Source organism: Meriones unguiculatus, chromosome 17 (genome assembly GCF_030254825.1).
Source record: "Meriones unguiculatus strain TT.TT164.6M chromosome 17, Bangor_MerUng_6.1, whole genome shotgun sequence".
Lineage (NCBI taxonomy): Eukaryota > Metazoa > Chordata > Mammalia > Rodentia > Muridae > Meriones > Meriones unguiculatus.
The window spans coordinates 45,111,428-45,131,215 of record NC_083364.1 but is presented as its reverse complement, the minus strand read 5'-3'; the positions used below and the strand labels follow the sequence as shown (position 1 = coordinate 45,131,215).

Below are 19,788 nucleotides of genomic sequence, written 5' to 3'. Positions count from 1 at the left end.
GTCCGGGGCACCTGATACCCCATGCAGTGTCTGCTCTGGCCTCTTCCTATTCAAGCTTTCCGGGTGCTTGGTACTGTCAACTTCCCAGGGCTCCTGTCCAGGTGGCAAGGCTTTTCTCTCGTATCATTTTAGTGTCTGTCTCTATATTCAGTGGTATGAGCTCCCTCCACAGTTGTCTCTATTAAGGTACCAGAAAGGCTTTCAAAATAGAGAAAAAGGACGCAAAAGCGAAGGTCTCATATGCCGAAATGATTTGTTTTGCTTTAGGAACAGTACGAGATGTGTTCTCTGCAAAAGCCTGATTTTATTAGGGGGGGTGATTGTTTTTGTTTTGTTCTGTCTTCTGAAGTCTCATGTTAGTGCTAGGACAGCCTACGCTGTTTTCTTGATCTCTCAGGATGGAGGGGTATCCACGGACAGGTGAGAGACCCAGCTTTATCATTTTATTCAAATGGCAGGAGATATTGAAGAAAGCAAGAGTTCTAGTGTTGAAAAGCACAATATGTTCTTCTAGGAAGCTAGATAAACTCGTGTTAAACTTGCCATTCTTGTTAACACTTAGCCACTGTGTCTCCTTATGTCTCATCTACTATCTGTCCGCCCATCCACACACATAGGGAAGTTTACATGCTCAGTAGATGCTTATCTATCTATCTATCTATCTATCTATCTATCTATCTATCTATCTATCATCTATCTATCATTTATCACAGATCTGATGCTGCTCTTTTGAAATATATAACAGAAAGTTAACTACTCCTCCCACATTTTTATTTTTAAATTTTATTTCTGATAGTCTCGTTATGCATTTAGAATGCACCGTATGTATCTGGTAAGCATCCTTTTGCTTCTATCAATTTTTAAGTTCTCTCGTACAGCTACTTCATGCGCTTATGCGGTTTGCCCTTGCCATGATTGATTTGAGAGCAATCCAAACAGACCCGAGGAACACTGTAACCGAGTGACAGTGGGGAGTTAAGACTAGTGAGGTGGCAATCACAGATGTGGCCGGCAGCATAGGAGACTAGAGCTCCAGTTAACGGCTAGCTCGGGCAAGACTGATCCACCAACTCATTGATGAAGTTTTAGTTCATAGTTACGAAGTCCTGCCTGTTTGTTGAAATGCAAATGGTAAATCTTAGCTCCTGTGCCAGATGGCCACACCCAGCCAGTGCTTTCCTATACTGACAGATAGAATGAAAGCACAAGTCTGCAAACGTAACTTAGCCTTACCCATAGATAGGCAAATAGGAACACGCTTCAGAAGCTCGTTGCCTCATATTACAGGCAACAATCAAGCCATGATATTTAACCTTATTCTACATGGGCACTACATACACACACACACACGTGTTGGTGTGTATAGTACTTGGTAAATATTCAATAGATTACTCACAACGCTGAAATTTTGCTTTCAGGAATGAATACCAACCCAAATAAAAGATGTATGTTTTTTTTGGGGGGGGTGAAGCTGAAAGAAAAAAAAGAAAACCACAAAGTTTTATTTATTCATTGTGTGTATGTCTGTGCATGTTTGCATGCCATTGCATGTGTGTGGCTCCTGTGAATCCCAGGGACCAAACTCGTGTCCCTGGGCTTGGCAGCAAGTGACTTTAACCACTGAGCCATCGAGCCTGTACTGGTTGGGGCTTTTAAGGTTTACTAGTGAAAGGGAAAATTCACCTGCAGCAAAATAATATATCACAAGTCAACATGGTCAAGTTTCTCTCAGGAGGACTGCATCAAAGAGAATCCTTAGACCACACCTAAGTATTCCTGAAAGTGAAGAGCATAATCTACTGATAGGTTTCTCCACTGCTGATTCAGTGTAGGATTCTGAGCCCATCACTGCCTTTCAGTAAAGTCTCAAAGGGGAGGGCAAAGTATTTTCTTCAAACGTCTATTTTGGAGACGCTTTTTAATTCACAGACCAGCGGTGGTTTCTTTTTCTTTTCCCATTGTGACTAAATTTATTCAAAGCTATCTTTAACCATGTCTGCAATGATACCCGCGTGTCCATTTCGACCGACAAGAAATTGGACTCGGTCTTATTATGTTTGTGTTTCAATTATACAAAAAGAGAAAATTATTTTTGGAATTGTTAAAGGATGATGGAAAAGACTAAAAAAAAACATCTAAACAGTTTCTGAAGAAAATTTAAATAATGCAGGTTCAATAATCTACGGAATCTCCAAAATATTTCTGTTCTCTGTGATCTAAAGGTGCTGTGTGAGCTAAACTTTGATGGCGTGGGAAACCATGTCGAAGGCATGTGCCAAAAGGTTGACTCTGTCGCCACCTGCTGTCCATTTACTGTTAGTAACATTTTCTCTGTGTGACCGAATTGGAGCTTAAAGCCTATTGCAGCCTAGACTGGAGCAGATGAAAAGAGAAGTGAAATGACATTGGGTTTGAATACTGGACTTTAAATGTAGGCTCTTCCTCACTTTATGCTATATTTTTTACCCCCCAAAATTGAGGTTTTGGTCAGCTGAAGCTCTCTTATATTAGAGTTAGTAGCGATCCATCTTTCTCCTAGCAGGCATGGTGGAGCATGATTGCAGCCCCAGAGCTTGGGAAGGGATGTAGGAGGATGAGGAGTTTGTGGCCAGCGTGCTACATATGAGTTTAAGGCAATCCTGGACTCAAAAACACAACAAAACAAACAAACAAACAAACAACAGAAAACATCAAATACTTTCCCACATCACTTATGAAAAACTTTACACCATGATGATATTTGAATAAATAGTATTATACCTGATGTCATCACCCACATCGAAGTCCTGCAGCTTCCCAGGTACCACCAAGCAATTAATTTATAATCACTAGGGAGAGGAGATGGGCTAAAGAGGGCATTACTATTTATATAGTAAGGCAAGGTGGTACATGCCTGTAGTCCCAGCACTCGGGAAGGCACAGGCAGGTGGATCTCTGTGAGTTCGAGTCTGGCCTGGTCTACAAAGCAATTCCAGGACAGCCAAGACTACACAGAGAAGCCATGTCTGGAAAAAAAAAAAAAAAAACTTACATCTTGCTTCAAAGAGTACTTCTTGACAATATGTTTCTGCTACCTCTTATCTGCTGAGATAATGATGACCTTCAGGGACAGGCCAAAAACTCTCTGGCTTTTGGATACAGAAGGACATAAACCCTCACCAAGTAGGTTTTTACTATCGGTGATGATCCTGGTTTTCACACCCATCTGTGACTTAGAAAGAAAGCTATTTTCATAAGAGACACCTAACAGTCAGGCGATGACCAGGAGGGCACGATCGAAGGTGACACTTGGCCTCATCACTGCTTCTTCCGTGCTTGCCTGAGGATGGACAGTGGGAGGTGGGTCTAGTCTGAACGTAGGAGGGCAAGTCAGAAATAGTTGTTGATCGCCCTTCAGGGTCAATCTAATGAAGCTGGGCCAAGCTGACCCTGCCCTTGTAGAGATACGAATACAGATTGCCACATGGCTGATGGGCGTGCGTGGCAGTGACGAATCTCCTTTTCTGGAGACTCCGCAGTCCAGGTAAGCTGTAGCAAGTGAGGCTCACAGAGCTGAGAGAACTGAGGCTGGGTGGAAATGTTAACTGCTTACACACTCAGTTCTCGAGTCACCGCTTAGCTGCTGTGTCTGGTGTTGGCATCAGAGCTCAGTCATGCATTTACTCGAACAGTCAACAAGTGACTGTAAAATCCTGAAAGCCTTGCCACTGGATACTGAGCAGTCTACAGAAGGAGCTCCGAGGGATTAGCCGTAGACACTTAAGATGAAGTGCATAAGGGATGGAAGACTCCTAGGACAGCGGGGAACAAAATAACTAGCGTTCGCCAGGGATTTTAAAGAGAGCAACTGTCAACAGCATTATCAGGGGCCCAGGGTCAGATGGAGGACTCCTTATTAATAAGGGCGTTCACAACTTGGGGGAAATGTTGCCAACTATGTGGTCAAAGTTGTTTTTTTTTTTTTTTTATCACAAACCACGACGCTAAATCAAACTCGAGCGCATATGGCCCCACGATATCAGCTGTGGAATCTTGGCTAAAGTCTAGAAGGTATTTATAAATAGGAACCATACCTTTTTGCTTGAAGTGCACGGTGGTGCCAATTTCTAAAAAAGAGACATTTAGCAAAACAGAGACAAATGAAAAAACTTTATCATTCGAGGGTAAACACGAAGGTGGCTTCTTACTTCCCACTAAAAGGAGAAGGAGAGGAAGGTGGCAGGTGGCAGATAGGGCAGCGAGAGGAACGGTTGCTAGAGACGGAGCGACAGGCGAGTGGAAAGAGCTCTTTTCAAGGCTAAAAGAGCAACTGGCAGTAACAGACAGACAGACAGACAGACAGACAAAAGAATGGCAGCTACTGGTTCCCCACGCTACATAGTATGCAGGTAGACAGGGACAAGGACTCCAGCCCGGAGTCTAGAAGTAAGCTTGACTGCGCTGTATGCAACCATAGAATGTGTCTGATCCCCACTCTCATCCTGCCATCTTTGTCCCCGTCCACATTAACTGACCCGTAGCTCCTAATCTAAGAGGCCATTCCGCTACAACCTCAAGCTTCACAGCCGCTGTGCTGTAGGCTAGAGGTCTTCTCCTCGGTGTCTGTCCTGTTTGCTCAGTCCCTCCAGTCACATTGCTGTCGAAAACTCGCCCTCATTCAGACGGCTGCCCCGTTGCTCTCCCAAAGCGGGTAGGCTATGATTCTCGACATTCCCTTAGGAAGCATCAGTCTGAGCAGCACTGGGCCCCTCCTGGAGTGACGTCACTGGCTTCCCCACTGGCTTGTCTTCTCACTTAAAATGAATGCCTCCTAAGGGCGTCCGCAGGGCCTGGCTCATCAGAGGCCGTGAGATACGGTAACATTCAGCAAACACTTGTTGCACATATTAATAAACATCAAGGCTGAACGAAATCAGATTGGTTAAATATCTGTTTGTTTGTTTATCTGTTTGTTTTTAACTATCTTTGCCGAATAATTCAAAAGACTCCCGTACCTTTGGTGGTAAGTAAGTATAAATGATTGGTTGGCTATGGAGGCCCACACTGGCTGTGGGATCCCCCAGACCTGCAGCCTGAGTAACACAATCTAGCAGGAAAAGGAAAATGCCTGGTGCCTTCAGCCACACAGAGAGTTCTACACAGAATATCTGTCATCTTCTAGTCCTACGTTCATTTTCTCTCTCTCTCTCTCTTCCTCTCCCTGCCTCTCTCTCTCAGTGGCTTCCAGGGTAAAGACCTAATCCATAGCTTGATATCTGTGGCCCCTCCACCCCACCATCCCTGCCTGTCTAGTCTCATAAACAGCCACCATTTGGCCCAGTCTTCTTTTTACACTCCCTGGAACCAGAATCCCCTTTTTGGGGTGTCACAGCATATGTATGAGGGTCTCAGTCACTCTTCAGAATGAGTTATTACTTCCACCGAGGACACTTCCTCGGTCCCCTTGATGGCATCTGGTCCCTTTATCTTCCACCACACTCATCTCTGTCTTAACTTCCAACGTGTGTTATCTGATGCTTTGATGAATGGCTGTCATCCTCCCCTGTCTCTGAGTTCATCAAGGCTGGGGCTGCGTCTGTTATTATTACTTGATACTGTAGTCCAGCTCACGACAATCAACCTGACTGCATAATGGTCCAAAGCAAAAGGTCTAGAATCGCTGAAATTTGAGAAAAATAAACATGTATCCTAGATGCTTCCTCACCCAGAAAAACAGGGAATTCAATTTAATATACAAGCCTCAGTCCTTTGAAATCAGGGTTGCAAAGTTATAGTGAAGGGCATGGTTGTCCCAGCGTCTGAAGCTTGCAAATGTTCGGCCCTGCCTCATGGCTAGCAAAACTAATGCCAGCTCGCCTTTCTCTGTGTTGTCATGTACAATGGTTTCCCTGCAGTGGCTGGCTCCGGAGGGAAGGAATCGCTCCGAATGTTTCTTGTGTGGTGACGGCTGCTACAGCCGTCTGACGATGCCTAGAGACACCAGCACCTCCCTGACCCTTTGATATTTTGAAGAACACTACCTGTAGACAGTCCAATTAACAAATGGGTCATGCTGTAAGTTCATATGGGAACATGGAGTACCCTTCTTCCCCGGAGGCAGCCACTGACACGCCTCAACCGATGGGTTCCAGACCCAGGGGGGAGAACCTTTTTCAAGGGCAGAACGGTGGGTCTTTATTTTCATTCCCTTTTAAAATCCAGTCCACCGGCTTTGTGAGAAGTGGTTTAAGCTAACGTTCAGGGCAGACAGGAAGGCCAGCGACTCTGATTAAGCCAGGAGATGCCTCTTTAACCTTTCAACGCCCCAGCTTTCCCTCTTGCACATGACTTTAATGACTCCGGCACTTACAGATCTGCTCCCTCGATGGGGCCATCACTCAGTGTGCTATCTTGCACCCGGGACACAATTAAATCAGGGTGCTTGTTACCATTTTGTGGCGAAACCCTTCTAGAGAGGATTATTAGTGCGATTTTTTTTTTTTTTTAATTTTTGTGGTGGCAGAAAGAGATCCTGATAAAAAAGCCACGACAGTAGGCGTGTTAACAGTATGGCGGACAAAACATTAGGAGAGCCTGGCACACGTAGGAGGGAGGTTAATTGGGCAACATATTTTTAGCATGCGAGCGGAAATATGTTTGCAGGAACCAACCATTAATACAGGCTTGGGTGAGAATCTGTACATTCTCAATGAGCATTGATGGGGGAACAATTCTCCCCTGTTCTTAAGAAGAGAGAATTACAGGAAATATGTTGGCACCCTCCCGGACAGTTCACTCTATGAAGTGACTACACATCAGGGCTTGGAGTGTTTATAAAACACAAACTAAACGTCCTGCCTTTTAGATATTCTTTCCTGTTCTGGCAATAAATTAATTTCTTTGCGGAACATATAGTGATCTTAAACTGTAACTTCAATTTTTTTTTTTTTTTGTGTGTGTGTGTGTGTGTGGGATTAAAAGATACTTGTGATTTTTGCACAACGGTTTCCTACTCAGCCTCCTCTGGAACCGATTAGTCCGTGTCTGAGAAAGAAAACCCCTCAGGATTTTTGAGCTCGTTTGAAAACTGGTGACGTGCTGCCATCTCGTGGCCACATTAGGACATGTTCGTAGGTGCCCGCGGACGGCATCATCTCTGTCCACCAGGGGGCAACAGTGAGAGAAATGACATATTTCCATCCTATCTGGACTGGCGTGAAGTTACTCTTTGGAAGGCCTCCCTCGTTCTGGAGATACGTTTTTTTTTTTTTTTTTTTGATCTGATACATAATGCTTTTTAAGCCATTCTTTTCTCTAATGAAAGGTGTTTTTACGTTCTTGGCAAAAACTGCATGGCTAGGGCACTGTTCCTAGAAGGGTTCTCTGAACACACTCAGGAGAACAAACCTGCAGCCTTTTATGTTTTTTTTTAAATGTTTTTCATGAATATTCTTCTCTGCATAGGATCTTGCTCCAGAAAATACGTTTAACAAGCGAGCATAGAGGTGCAGATTAGAAGTATAAACAGACACCTGAAGTAAGATAACGGACAAAACTTAACTTTTTTTTTTTTTTTTTTTTTTTTTTTTTTTTAATGCTGACTATGCTAACCTGTCTTTGCCTTTTGACTTTCAGGTTCTTCATAACCAGCTACATTACCACGCCCTCATGTTGCTGTTAAGCATGTGACTCGCGTAGGACCTCAGCCTAGCCAAGGATCTAGCAAGGAGAAATTACCAGCTTAGGAACCACGATGTCCTAAGCAAGGCCAACACTGGGACTTTAGTCAAGAGCCCTGTGGGCCCCAAAAGTCCCATGATTGGTTTTCATATTCAGGAAAGTAGATAACTTTCTGCAGTGAGCTTTATCTAAAAGAGAGAAAAAAAATTTCTTTTTCATGAGCCATGGAAACCAAAGACTTACAAAATAGAAATGTAGGTTGGAAGAAAGCCTATTCCTCGTTTTACCTCTGGCCAATCACCTTGTGCTCGCTCCCTCTCTTCCTTTGCATTCTCTCTTCTCTTCTCCTGCTCTGTCCTTTCTTCCCCTCGCCCCATCTCTTCTCCTAAAGTGAGTATTTGGAAATATTTCACTGGAAACTCATTTTAGTTAGGGAACTTGGGTTATCTTAGGGCGCCTTCACACCTTATCAGAAAATGCCGTCCTTTGTGCTTCTTTTGAATTTTAGGGGGGTGGGGGTCGGCAGAGGCAGATACAGCAAGCTTTTAAGGATTAGAAGAGCTCTGCACACTTCGGCCTTGACCATAGCCTGTGCCCACAGATCTCCAGCATTCGGTCCTATTCATTTCCACTGGAGGGCTCCTGCAGTGATGTAGGAGTTGACACGGCTCGCACAGTTCTAATTCCAGGGTATTTATTTGAAAAAAAAAATATCTCATCTGTCACCCGATACAGACGTATTTGGATAAGGGAATAATCAGTCCTTATCCACGGCACAACTCTTTTTCTGCAAAGCCAGTGGTCTGAGGAGTGAAAATAGCACATTGGTAGCCAATTTCATATAGACTTGGCAACTTTGGGGCCGAGTTAATAATTTTCTGGATAAAGGGTCCACAATGGACAGGGATTTGCCTGAAAGTGGTGCCTCATTTAAATCTGTAAAGTGGTCGATGAAAAGGGTAAAGTGTGGGGGATGGGGGCTCCAACCTTTACCCTCCTTTCCTTGCTGACACCAAGGCCCCAGCCCATAATATTTGCAAGGGTCCCCTGTAGAAATCGGTGGGGTTTTGTTCTCTGACATTTTGTGTGTGTCAAGGTTTTCAAAAATAAGACCTTTATTATTATAGTGGCTTAAAAGAGGGACATTTTTATTAATTCAATTTTGAAAGCCACACTTTGGAAGTTATTAGTTTCTTTCTCATGGGCTTCGTGTCTCTGTTCAGAGGCTTTCGGGATTAGCAGCTTCTGCCTCCAAGTATGATTATTTTTCCTTCTGCCACAGAAAAAGATATGCCCTGTGATTCCTATTTGTATTGTTAGAGCTTTAGATTTTTTTCTATATGCAATATTCAATTTGTATAAATCTCAGTGCCTCATATTTCTACAATATTGGCTTCTGAGAATCATCGGGAATCATTCTCGGTCTAGGCAGGAGAGGAAAAAGTGAAAACAGAAAGTGACCTGACCCTCAACCTTGTGGTTGTTTATTTTAGTTAATGCAGAGCCAAGTGTCACACAGGCCAGGCAAGCCCTCCCCCCCCCACTACCAAGTTTTACTCTCAGCCTGAGGTGGTGGGGGCTTAGGTTATAAGAGGACTGCTATTTTCACAACTAAGAACCAGTATCAAAGGAGCTGAGAAACCCTACCCCATCATCAACATCTGTGGAAGGAAGCCAGCATCTCTCAACCAGACTCTGATCCAAATGGAATTCCACACTTGGCTTCTGAGTACTGGAGAGGGCTTTGCTCTAAACAGTTGGCCGTCAGCAGAAAAGAACTGAAGCTGATTGGAGAAGATAATGATGCAAACTTACCAAGATATTATAACTCTAAACACAATGAATGAATAAACTGGAATTAAAATCAGTATTAACATAGTTTGTTATAAAATGTGAGCAAAACTTCTGAGCCTTCTTTGTTCAGATCGGTTGGATCATCAAACCTCCACAAACCAAATACTATATAATGAAGAGAATGCAAAAGGCACTTTTAAAAGTGAGATGATTTTTTTATTACTTTATTTTTCTTTTTAAAATACGAAAGAAGTAAATCTACAAAAGGGAAAATACTAATACTTCGTTGGGAAGGGAGAAAATAGATGTTCTCACATCTGAGTGAGTCCGTTACTGAGCATCCTGAAGGGAACTCAGGGGAATCTTTTTGTAAGGCAACCTTGCACCTAGGACCAGGGGGACACTAGGCACATGCTATACCTCTGCTCGACTTTTCATAAGTCGTGGAGAAGGGAAGTCATGGGAGATAGGGAAGGTTCTAGACAACATGGACATTTAGGTAAGATGCTCACTTATACCTACACAACTCATTGAATGTGTAGACATGGAGCTGGTGCCTACATAGAGCATGCGCCCCTGTGGGGTAGTATCCTTGGTACAGGAAGGTACTCTGCACGGTACCAAAGGAGAAATATAAACACCAACTCTGCTACAAAATCTTTGATCTATAATGGTGTCTTGCCTACAAGATGTGCTAGTAAAATGACGGAACAAAACTTGTGGAAATAATCGACCAATATCTGACTTGACTTAAGGCCCACTCCATGAGATGGAACCCATATACGACATTGCTTGGGTGATCGAGAACCTGAGACTAGCTAGCCCAGGAATCTAAGGTAAAACCAAACACTACTGAAAGAACGTAGCAAAGAAAGGACTCCTACTGATATTCTGCTGTACTCATAGACCAGTGCCTCATTGAGCCATCATAAGAGAAGCTTCCTCTCATAGCAGATGGGAACAAGAGCTTCTCCATCAGACATATGCAGAGAGTGAGCGATGTTGGCATTCTCATCCCTAAATGGGATGTCTCCAATAAAGCCCTTCCCTTTGGGATTAGGGGACCCTGCAGAAGAGGAGGAGCAAGGAGTGTAAGAACCAGAGGAGACAGGAAACACCAAGCAAACAGGGCCCTTTAATTCAACATGATGATGTACGTATGAATGCACAGAAGCTGAGGCAGAATGCACAGGGCCTGCACAAGGAGTTTGTGGAAAAGCATTCTCAATACCAGCATGAGAGAAAGGGCTAAAGGAAGAGGGATTGGACAGAGGAAGATGACCAGTTCTGTGGGGAACGCTAAACCCAGATACATCGAGAGTTGTCTGGTATGATGGGAGGGAAGGGAGGTCTTTGTAAACCCCGTCCTCACATCAGCTACTCACCAGCTCAAGCTGCTGTGTCTGGCTGAGAGCCGAGCCTAAGGAGCAACTCAGCTGACACCCATCAGCTGCCCGTACTTCAAGCGGAAGGAAAAAGGCTTGAAGGTGTAATCCAGGTAATGTGTCATATATGGCATATGGTAGAATGTGTTCTCAGGCAGTGTCCTAACATACGTCAAAAGATGGCAGAGCAAGTGGCTTGCACTATCCTAGAGTGTCTGCAATCTTTTCCAGCAGCTACAGGGAGAGTCAGTCCTAAGGAAGATTCTGGTTGGCTTGAGTCACGAGTTCACCACTAGCTTTCATGGTTCCCTGACTGTTCAAGTCTGAATTATACATTTAGGACTATATTATTTTGCATACAGTATACACAATCCTTTTTAAATTCAGGGATTACGATAAAGAATAATCTCAAGTATGGAAAGCGTTTCGATGCCTGTATATATCTGTGTAACCATCACCTAAAATAAGATACAGGGCATGCTCCTTTGCCCATGAAGTTGTCCCTTTGCTGTGAACTTGAGGGGAATAAGTTTTAATTTCTACTATCTTAAGTGTTCCTGGATGTCATATAATTATAAACCTGCTGTTGCATGCTGAAAAAAATAAATCTAAGGAAATTAAAAAAAATGTTTTCTGATTGCTTGGCATCTGGTTGGTGATAGTATAAGGTGACTGAATCCTTCTCTTAAAATTAAGTTGATGGATGTGATGCTGCAATGAAACAGATGAGAAGCCAGCATGGGTAAAGTTTCAGGAATATGGCTTCCCAGGGGGAAGCGGTAAGGCAAAGAAGAGCTTATGAAGGACTACAGCTGTTCCTATAAGGGGCTGCAGGACCTGGCTGCTATGGGTCCTGCCTTATGGATTGTTACAGAAAATACAGTCTCACAGTGCACTCATAAGAAGAAGACCCCAGTAAGTCTCTTACATCAAGGCGGCTGTTTTTGTTTTTGTTTTTTGTTTTTTTTCCAAATTCTGAGGGTTTCTTATTCATCCTGGTAGGTTTAATTTTTAATAATCAATGAACTAAAGTATTCCAGAATGCCCACAGGGTCTGTAATGTAGGAAACTACCTATAAATTAGAATACTCCAAAAAGCCAGCCTAACTGACACAGTTGTCAGTGAGAGAGGCTCCTGGCTGGCCAGGTAGTTTTGGCTTAAACGAGGCAGCAAGTGTTTCTGTCCTTGTCCTTGGAATGTTCTAAATGGCACCTCTGGGTGCCATGTTGGTCCTTAGTCTACTCTGGGTGCCATGTTGGTCCTTAGTCTACTGTGGTGATAGAGACCAGTTAACCCTGCCTCAGTCTCACTTAGTTGTTGATTCTATTTAGTTATGAAATCAGAAAATAGATTCTAACATCCATGTTTTAAAATATACATGCCCTGTATATTTTAATGATTTTTGCCCCTTCATCTATTTGAATTGCTAAGAAAGGATTAAATGCAAAGGTTTGGATAGATCTCTAGAGGTTTCACTTTTTTTTTTTTCCTTTTTGGTTTTACTCCCTGCTTTCTATTTCCAAGGTCTAAAATGCAAATTCTAGAACCATTTAAACATACATTTTTAGATTTAAAATCCCAAGGGATTCATGGCAGTCTTTAATGCATGTAATGTGAGTTTTCATTTTGTATGTTTCAAAACCGAAAAACATTCGAATATCATGAAACGAAGTAATTTGGATACAGAGAGAATAAGTGAATCTGTGAGAGTTCCTAGGGTTTAAAAGAGTCTGGAAATAAGGAGATAAAGGATTTAAAAATATCGGTGTGCTCTGAGTCCCCCTTAGGTCTTCCCCCTTAGAACTAAACATCACAGCATAGGCCTTGGTAAGGGATGTTATGTCTCTGGCCCTTTCTGGTGACTTGCTTCCTTGATCTCCAGGAAACCTTCCTCACAAGGCTTCTGCATCTATGACTTCTTCTTTGTACTTCTGTTACAACTGACCCCCAACTATAGCATCTAGCCAATCTCTGGGGCAACTTTCTGAAAACATAGCTCTTTCCTGACAACCTGACCGCTCCTACAACTGAAACCAAGCCCTACCACAAACTCTGTTAGAAGGCCGTAAGTTTCCTCTGGATGTTCAGCTAGTAAACAGACTTAGTGTAACTCAGATGATCAACCTGGAAGAGTGCTACTACCACACAGTCCACACTAGACATGCTTGCCTACGCATTCAGCCCAAAGTGCTCTTTCTCACAAGTATTCATGCCTCCTGCTTCTTTTGAAGTCCCTTCCTCCCTCCTTCCCTTCTTTCTTCCTTCCCTCCCTCCCTCCCTTTCTTCCTCCCTCCCTCCCTTTCTTCCTCCCTCCCTTCCTTCCTTCCTTCCTTCCTTCCTTCCTTCCTTCCTTCCTTCCTTCCTTCCTTCCTTCCTTCCTTCCTATCTCTTGTTGTTTCTTCTCACCAAATACAAAAGAACAGTAGTAAGAAACTTAGGGGAAAGCCCTTCTTTCTAGACGTCAAAAATCAAATGTGCTTTATATTGTATACCTGTCAGTGAGCTTTTTCTGGATTCTAGACTTTTGTATGTACTGGGATATTCTGCTCCTTATATCTTCCCTCCTTTTCCTGCTGTTCAGCTTCCTTTTCCCAGGGACCTTGACCCATCTACCTAAAGTACCTGACTTTGTCTACCCAGCACCTTGCAAGGGCTCTAACATGGCACTCGACAAAGCTGACCTTAGTTGGTTAATCATCTACATTATCGGCTTTTCCATGTGGTCCATAAAACTTCCTAGTATAGACATTGTGCCAGCCTGCTCTGCACAGTGCCCCAACAGCCCAGCTCAGAACACATTCTAGGATAACATGTCTTTCAGTGAATCAATGATGTCTTCATCATAATGCTCATTGCCAAATTAACTTAGTTTGAGCCAAAAATTAGTTTTGATTGAAAGTTATCAAGAAATGCTCTTTCTTCTGTTTCTAGTGAGTAGATAGTTTAAAGAAGAGAAAACATGAATTCTAAAAGAAACACTATAAAGCAAAAGCCAGAGCAAGTGAGAGTAATGAGAAATCCACAGCTGGGGAGTCAGAATAGGAGCTATGACACACCAAGAAGCCATTCTCTGTTTTCCAGAAGCAGTCAAGGACAAACTTACCTGTGTTCTCAAAGTCTGGGGGAATGAGAATGGTTTAAAAGTTTCCCAAGTTACAGTACTGTTTGTATCAACAACAAAGTGCAAGTTATTCTTTATTGTCTACTGTCCAAACACTCCCTGCTTCCAAGTAATAAAACAAAACAAAACAAGAAACAAACAAACAAACAAACACACACACATAATTAAAACATAAGCATTGCCTAATGATCAAATGCGTTTCCAACAGAGAACATGGCTGGGGCCATTTGCAGTTGTGGAAGCCAGGGCGTATGGGAGAGCTAGAGTGAACAGCCCAGGCAAGGCTGTCTTCAGCTGCCTGTAATAGTTCTCCCCTGCCTACTGAGAGGACACTACGCTCGCCTCAGTGGTCTCTCTGGCAGTTGCGAAAGTCATGCTGGAAATGCAAGGTGTCTGAGGTGGGAAGGTAAACAAGACACTTTGCCATGAATTACAGCCGGGATATCAGGTGGGTGGTGATATGCAGGTGTCAAGTGTGCACATGTGTCACAGACATGTGGGAAGTGCTTTCCTTTAGTGTCGGTGAAAAGCAGAGCCGCGCAGCACACCATGGCAGTCTTGGCTCCCCCGTGTCCAATTAGAAAGCGTGATAAATGGCTTGTAAGGTCTTTCTTCCCCCTGACTGGTGGTGGGTAGAAGCTAACAATTCTCAGCAGACTCCTAGTGAGTGGTCGGCTCCCCTCCTACCTCTGGCATATATGAACACCTTAAATTGGAATTCCATCCTCATTAGTTCACTCTGCGTTCTGACTTGGCAGGTATGTTTCCCCACAGCAGTGTGCAAGGGGAGACGTAAGGGGTGGGCTTTACCTTCCGTCTTCTCCATCAAAGTGTTCATTTAATTTAATGCCTACAAATAAAGTGGGGTGATGAAAGGACACGGTGAGGACAGTGGGACTTTGGAAAGAAGTTGTTACTGAGGTTAATTTGTATCCTGCCTCTTGAGAAATTGCTGTTTCCTCCACATAGATGCTACAGTGGCTCTGCCATTCTTGCATGATGGCGCTCAGTGTTTAGAAGTGATTGCTATCGCCCTATAAACTTTTATTTTTGCTTTGTTTGAAGGGAGTCCAAAAGAATATGTATAGGTGAATGCCAGATGAATCGGAACAAAATGTAGAGAAGAAGAAAAAATTGAGAAATACATACATGAGGAATAGAAATTACAGGTGACAAAGAGGGAACCAAGGAATGAAATGAAAATAAGGTTTATATTTGGAAAGAGACTGTGGTATGACATCTCTCAGTGTCTGGGATCATGCTGACACCTTAGAACTTGGAGAAGTACGTAATGTATCCTGTCCGGTGGAGGGACGCTGGAGATCAAACCCGAAACCCATCGCCTGCTAGACAAGCACTCTATCCCTGAGCTACTTGCCCAGTGCCACCTCCCTCTCTGTGTATCCCTCACTGCTTCAGGGACTCTACCTCCACACTGTGCCCAAGAGCCCAGCGATAAGCTCCCGAAGAAAGGCTCTACCTGCAATGCCTCTTGCAGTACTTTCAAGTTGAATAGCATGTGAGGGACGCTAGGGGGAGCCCTGCTGGGATTTACTCTAAAAATAAGAGGGACAGAGGTCAGCCTCGTCTGACCATTCAGGATCCTTAGTCTTCTTTCTTACCCTGTGGGGCAGTATGCCAGCATTTTTACACTGCAAATCTCATTGAGATTTTCTTAGGTAGCTTTATTCCTTTTAATTAAAAAGACAAGACTGCCAATTACTTAAATTTAATCCCCAAATGTAACTGTAACTTTGAAAGATTCTTTTTCCATGATGCTTATACAAGAGTAATATTTCCATCAAATTAAAATTTAGTAGTAGCTTGGGTTTAAAAAAAAAAAAAAACACATTCATTTTCAAACCCCAGCTGGCTCTAGAAATCGAAATAGCACAGCAAGCCATAAGCAAAGGGTGGTGATCAGGAAAGGATGGCTGGTGTGAACAGATCAAGACTAGAGAAACAAGAAAAGATGAGAGGAAAAGTCCTACTATTCAGAATTCCCCTAACTGTAAATTCATGCCGTAGGGCTTTTAGCCATTTAGCTCGAAGCTAAATGTAAATTCAGTGAGATATAGCACTGTATGCTGTTGGGCCTTTCAACAATGTGGTGGATAAATTTCATATTGATTCGTGTTAGCAGATTTTAACAAGAACGGCTTAGGAAACACACCAAGTGAAGAGTAGGAAGGTGGAGAGAGGTAAGACGTGGACATGGAAGTAAGACCTCACCTGTTACAGTTGGATTTAAACCATTCTCTAGCAATCAGTGACTTACTGGTGCCACATGAAATAATGCTATGGCTGTAATGGTCACTCATGGGTAAAGAAAATCAACAGGAAGACTGCTGAATACTGTCTGAAGGAGCCAGAGTAAAAGGTGTGCAGATTGGCCCTTATTTATTTTCTTGTGGATTAACTGCAACCAATGGTAGTTCTGTGAATTCTGCAAATTTATTATGGCGTGGCTGCATGAGGCTTATCAGTAGAAGTAAGACCCTTATTTCTGCTAGCTAGCAGGAAGAGAAATACGTGTTTTAAAATTTTAATCTCCCTAAACATGATGTATATATTTGTGAGAAATGGCAGGTTTGTCGGGATAATGTTCTTTTGAAATGTATACACCTTATCCTTGTTCATTCAAATGCTGGTTTCCCTCCCCCACTCTCTGGTTTCAATCCAGACATTGCATTGTGATACTTTTTCTAAGCATCACCTGTCTCAACTTTGTGTAAACATGACAAAATAAAACCAGCCACAATGTTGAGCAATGGAGAGGAAGAAGTAGGCGGGAGAGGGGAGGAGCCAGATGACAGGAAGGAGTGGGAGGCACAGGAGGAGCGAGAGTTGGGGAGAGAGGCAGGAGGAGAGGTCTTGGAAGGATGTGGAGAGATGGACTGGACCTAAGATATCACTAAAAGCAAGTATAATGTGGGAAATCTGAACAGTAGAAACTACATGGGCTTGGAGGTTTAGGATGGAGTAACTATTGCCCAGCATTGTGTTCTAGGTTAACTAAATAAATACTAGTCTCTGTGTGATGATTTGGTTATACAGCTGTTTAGGATTAGCCACAGCTTAATAAAAGATATATCAATAGTAAATATTAATTGCCACTTACAACACATGTTCTTTGTCCTGTTGACTTTGGATTACCATAATGTGGCAGTGTGCAAGTGAGAAGCAAACATGCCACACTACAGACAATGATGACATTTTGTGGGTCCTCTTCAAGGTTTTTATTCTCTTTGAGTAAAAAAATTAAGTCAAAAGCTTTTTGTTTTTGTTTATTTTTCATTTGGCCTTGAGATAGTTTTATTTTTAAATGTCTTAGCAGAGTGAGCATGCAAAACCTGCTTGGGATCCACAATAATCAAACTACAAGGAAGCCACACAGAGGCCATGTCTATCCAAGGCCTATGGTCACATGACATGAGCATTCTTCTCAGAATAGTGCTTTTAAAAACCACAGGAAGGATGGGCAGTTGAATATGATTATTTGAAATTCAACACGTTATTTTTTTTCCTAACGTTCTCCTTCATATAGTATTTAAAATACCACTTTGAGCTTGTGGGCATGAAAAATACAATTTCTTTCCCATTTCACAGTTGGAAAAACTGAATTACAGAGAACAATACCAGTAATTATCCATAATTAATAGACGTGTGTATGCAAATCATTCTGAATAAGTGTGTGAAATTAGATGTACTGATGCCAGACAGCTCTGTTCCTGTGTTTTTAAATGCTTTCATGTAAATCTCTGTGTCAGGCATACAAATATGACTTTCTAAAAACGTAAGGATAATAAACTGATTATTATGTATGTATGTATTGTAATGTGTAAAGCAAATTAGACAAATCGTTGCAATTTGTTAGATGGGTACATATCTAACGAGAGAATTATGAATACATACATAATGTTGTTTTGTAATGTGCTTTATAGATTTATATGTAGCCTAGATTCAGCATGGGGTAGACTTGATTTGGGTGTACATTGGTCGGTCATTAAAATGTGTGGGGGAGAATAAGTATTAATTTGTTTTGACTGTGAGTATCGATGAGGCAGTACATGCAAAAGACATTAAAGGGTATTGCATATTGTTATTAGTCTTAATATTTTCAGCGCTGCACCAGAGGAAACTGGTATATTTAGAAGTTAGAAGAGGCATCTGCTTGATTTCCAGCATGACATAGTCAGAAAACAAATGAAAATGTGAGGGTCACCCAGCCGTCTCTACAGCATGGGATATATTATTTTTTCTTCTTTCATTCTCTTGGAGCCTGATTTAAAGAACCCATTCCTGGAATAGCCTGGTAGGGGCTTTCCTGACTGTCTGTTTGGATGCCACATTTGTCCATAAGAACAGCAGTCTTCTTTGGGGGAAAAAAATGAAAGCCAGGGTAACTTCAAATTTATGTAAACCTGGCATGTTTGCGACTTGGATTGTAATTTTTTTAACTTTAGTTTTGGAGAGTTTGTTTTGTTTTCAGAGCGAGCTTTAGATAGCTGTATTAATCATGCAAACCCAGCCATGTGCGCTATGTTTTATCAATGGAAAAACAGGGACTGAATGGCAAGCAGCTGTGAACAAATCCAGTGCAATGCCTGAACTTGGAAGATAATCTCAACATTTCCCAGATCTACTCGCCACATGGGGTTAGTGATTGGAAAGGCTGTTCACTCGGGATAAACACTCAGATGGGAGACAAACAAGTGATACACATTCATTCTGTTCTGTAAAAAATAATAATACTGTGGGCAGTGCCTGGAGAAGGGTGGGCTGAAGGAGCCCACGGAGCTCAAGGGAGAATTTGCTCGGAAGTTTTAAAGATGAAACAATGGCGATTGCCCTCGTCCTTCCTTCTTTCCCTGGCTTTCAGCTTTCTCATGCTGTTTTTACTGCCTCATACTGAACCCGTGCTCCTTCTCAGCGCGAGGGTCTCTTCCAATGAGGCAAAGTTACACCAAAGTTGGCTAAAGGGAGAGAGCACCACTGCCCAGACTCACAGAAGCCCCTGGAGATGGCTTGAGCCAAACAGTGTAAGAAAACTTCCTCAGAAATGTAAAACAGTCTCTTCCCTCACTTTACAATTCAGTGGATTTTTCTGCAGGGATATAGTGGAGGCCTTCATGCAAAGTTATGCAACTCAGGACTCATTTCGGAATGAATAAACCTAAATTAAAATCAATGGGAAAACCCAACTATCAGAAACAAATCAAGAAAGGAGCACCTCTTATTTTCCACATAGATAATATTTATATATATTTAAATATATAAAATAGAATGTATATTTTAAATCATGGAACAGGGAAGCACACTGCTTTTCTTGTTTTGTGTCATGTTTGGCATAGAGGTAAGGACATTGTACAATTTCTATTTGGCCACAAATAGATACTACTCTTTGGTGTCATCCCGGTATTGCGCTATCACAGCAGACATGGTAGTGTACTCCCAAGTGGCCTGAGGGCCACAGGTGGTTGGGGACTTGAGTGGATGAGAGGGATGACCTTCTAATGGGAAGCACTAAGGAAGGAGCAATTGTAATGAAAAGTGTTTCTTTCGGCTGGCTAGGTTATGGTTAGACGGGAGGATGCTCTTTCTACGAAAGGAGGGAGGAAGAGGGTCTTTGTAACTTCCACCACCTTTCACATAACCTTGAGGAAATCAATTGGTCTGAAATTCTTGAGGCCATTTGCCTCAAATAACAAACACAAGGCATAGTTAACACTCTGGGGATGAAAGTTAGGATTCCAAATAGATGATGACAATATATAATATATAATTAAATCAGGGAGTCATACGCACTACTGGTGACCATAGTAAGT

General features: G+C 42.5%; 1 protein-coding gene across 6 annotated transcripts in view; it reads right to left on the bottom strand.

Annotated features, from left to right (window-relative positions):
• The window catches only part of Lsamp (limbic system associated membrane protein), a 2,252,234-nt gene that overhangs the window by 8,691 nt on the left and 2,223,755 nt on the right, over nucleotides 1-19,788 (bottom strand). For 4 of the 6 annotated variants that reach the window (XM_060370403.1, XM_060370407.1, XM_060370405.1 and 1 more), the window contains one exon: nucleotides 4,074-4,106. The exons of the other annotated variants lie outside the window; for them this stretch is intronic. In XM_060370403.1, coding sequence (XP_060226386.1) covers nucleotides 4,074-4,106 — 33 coding nt within the window. The remainder of the gene's footprint in view (nucleotides 1-4,073; nucleotides 4,107-19,788) is intronic. 6 annotated transcript variants of the gene reach the window in all.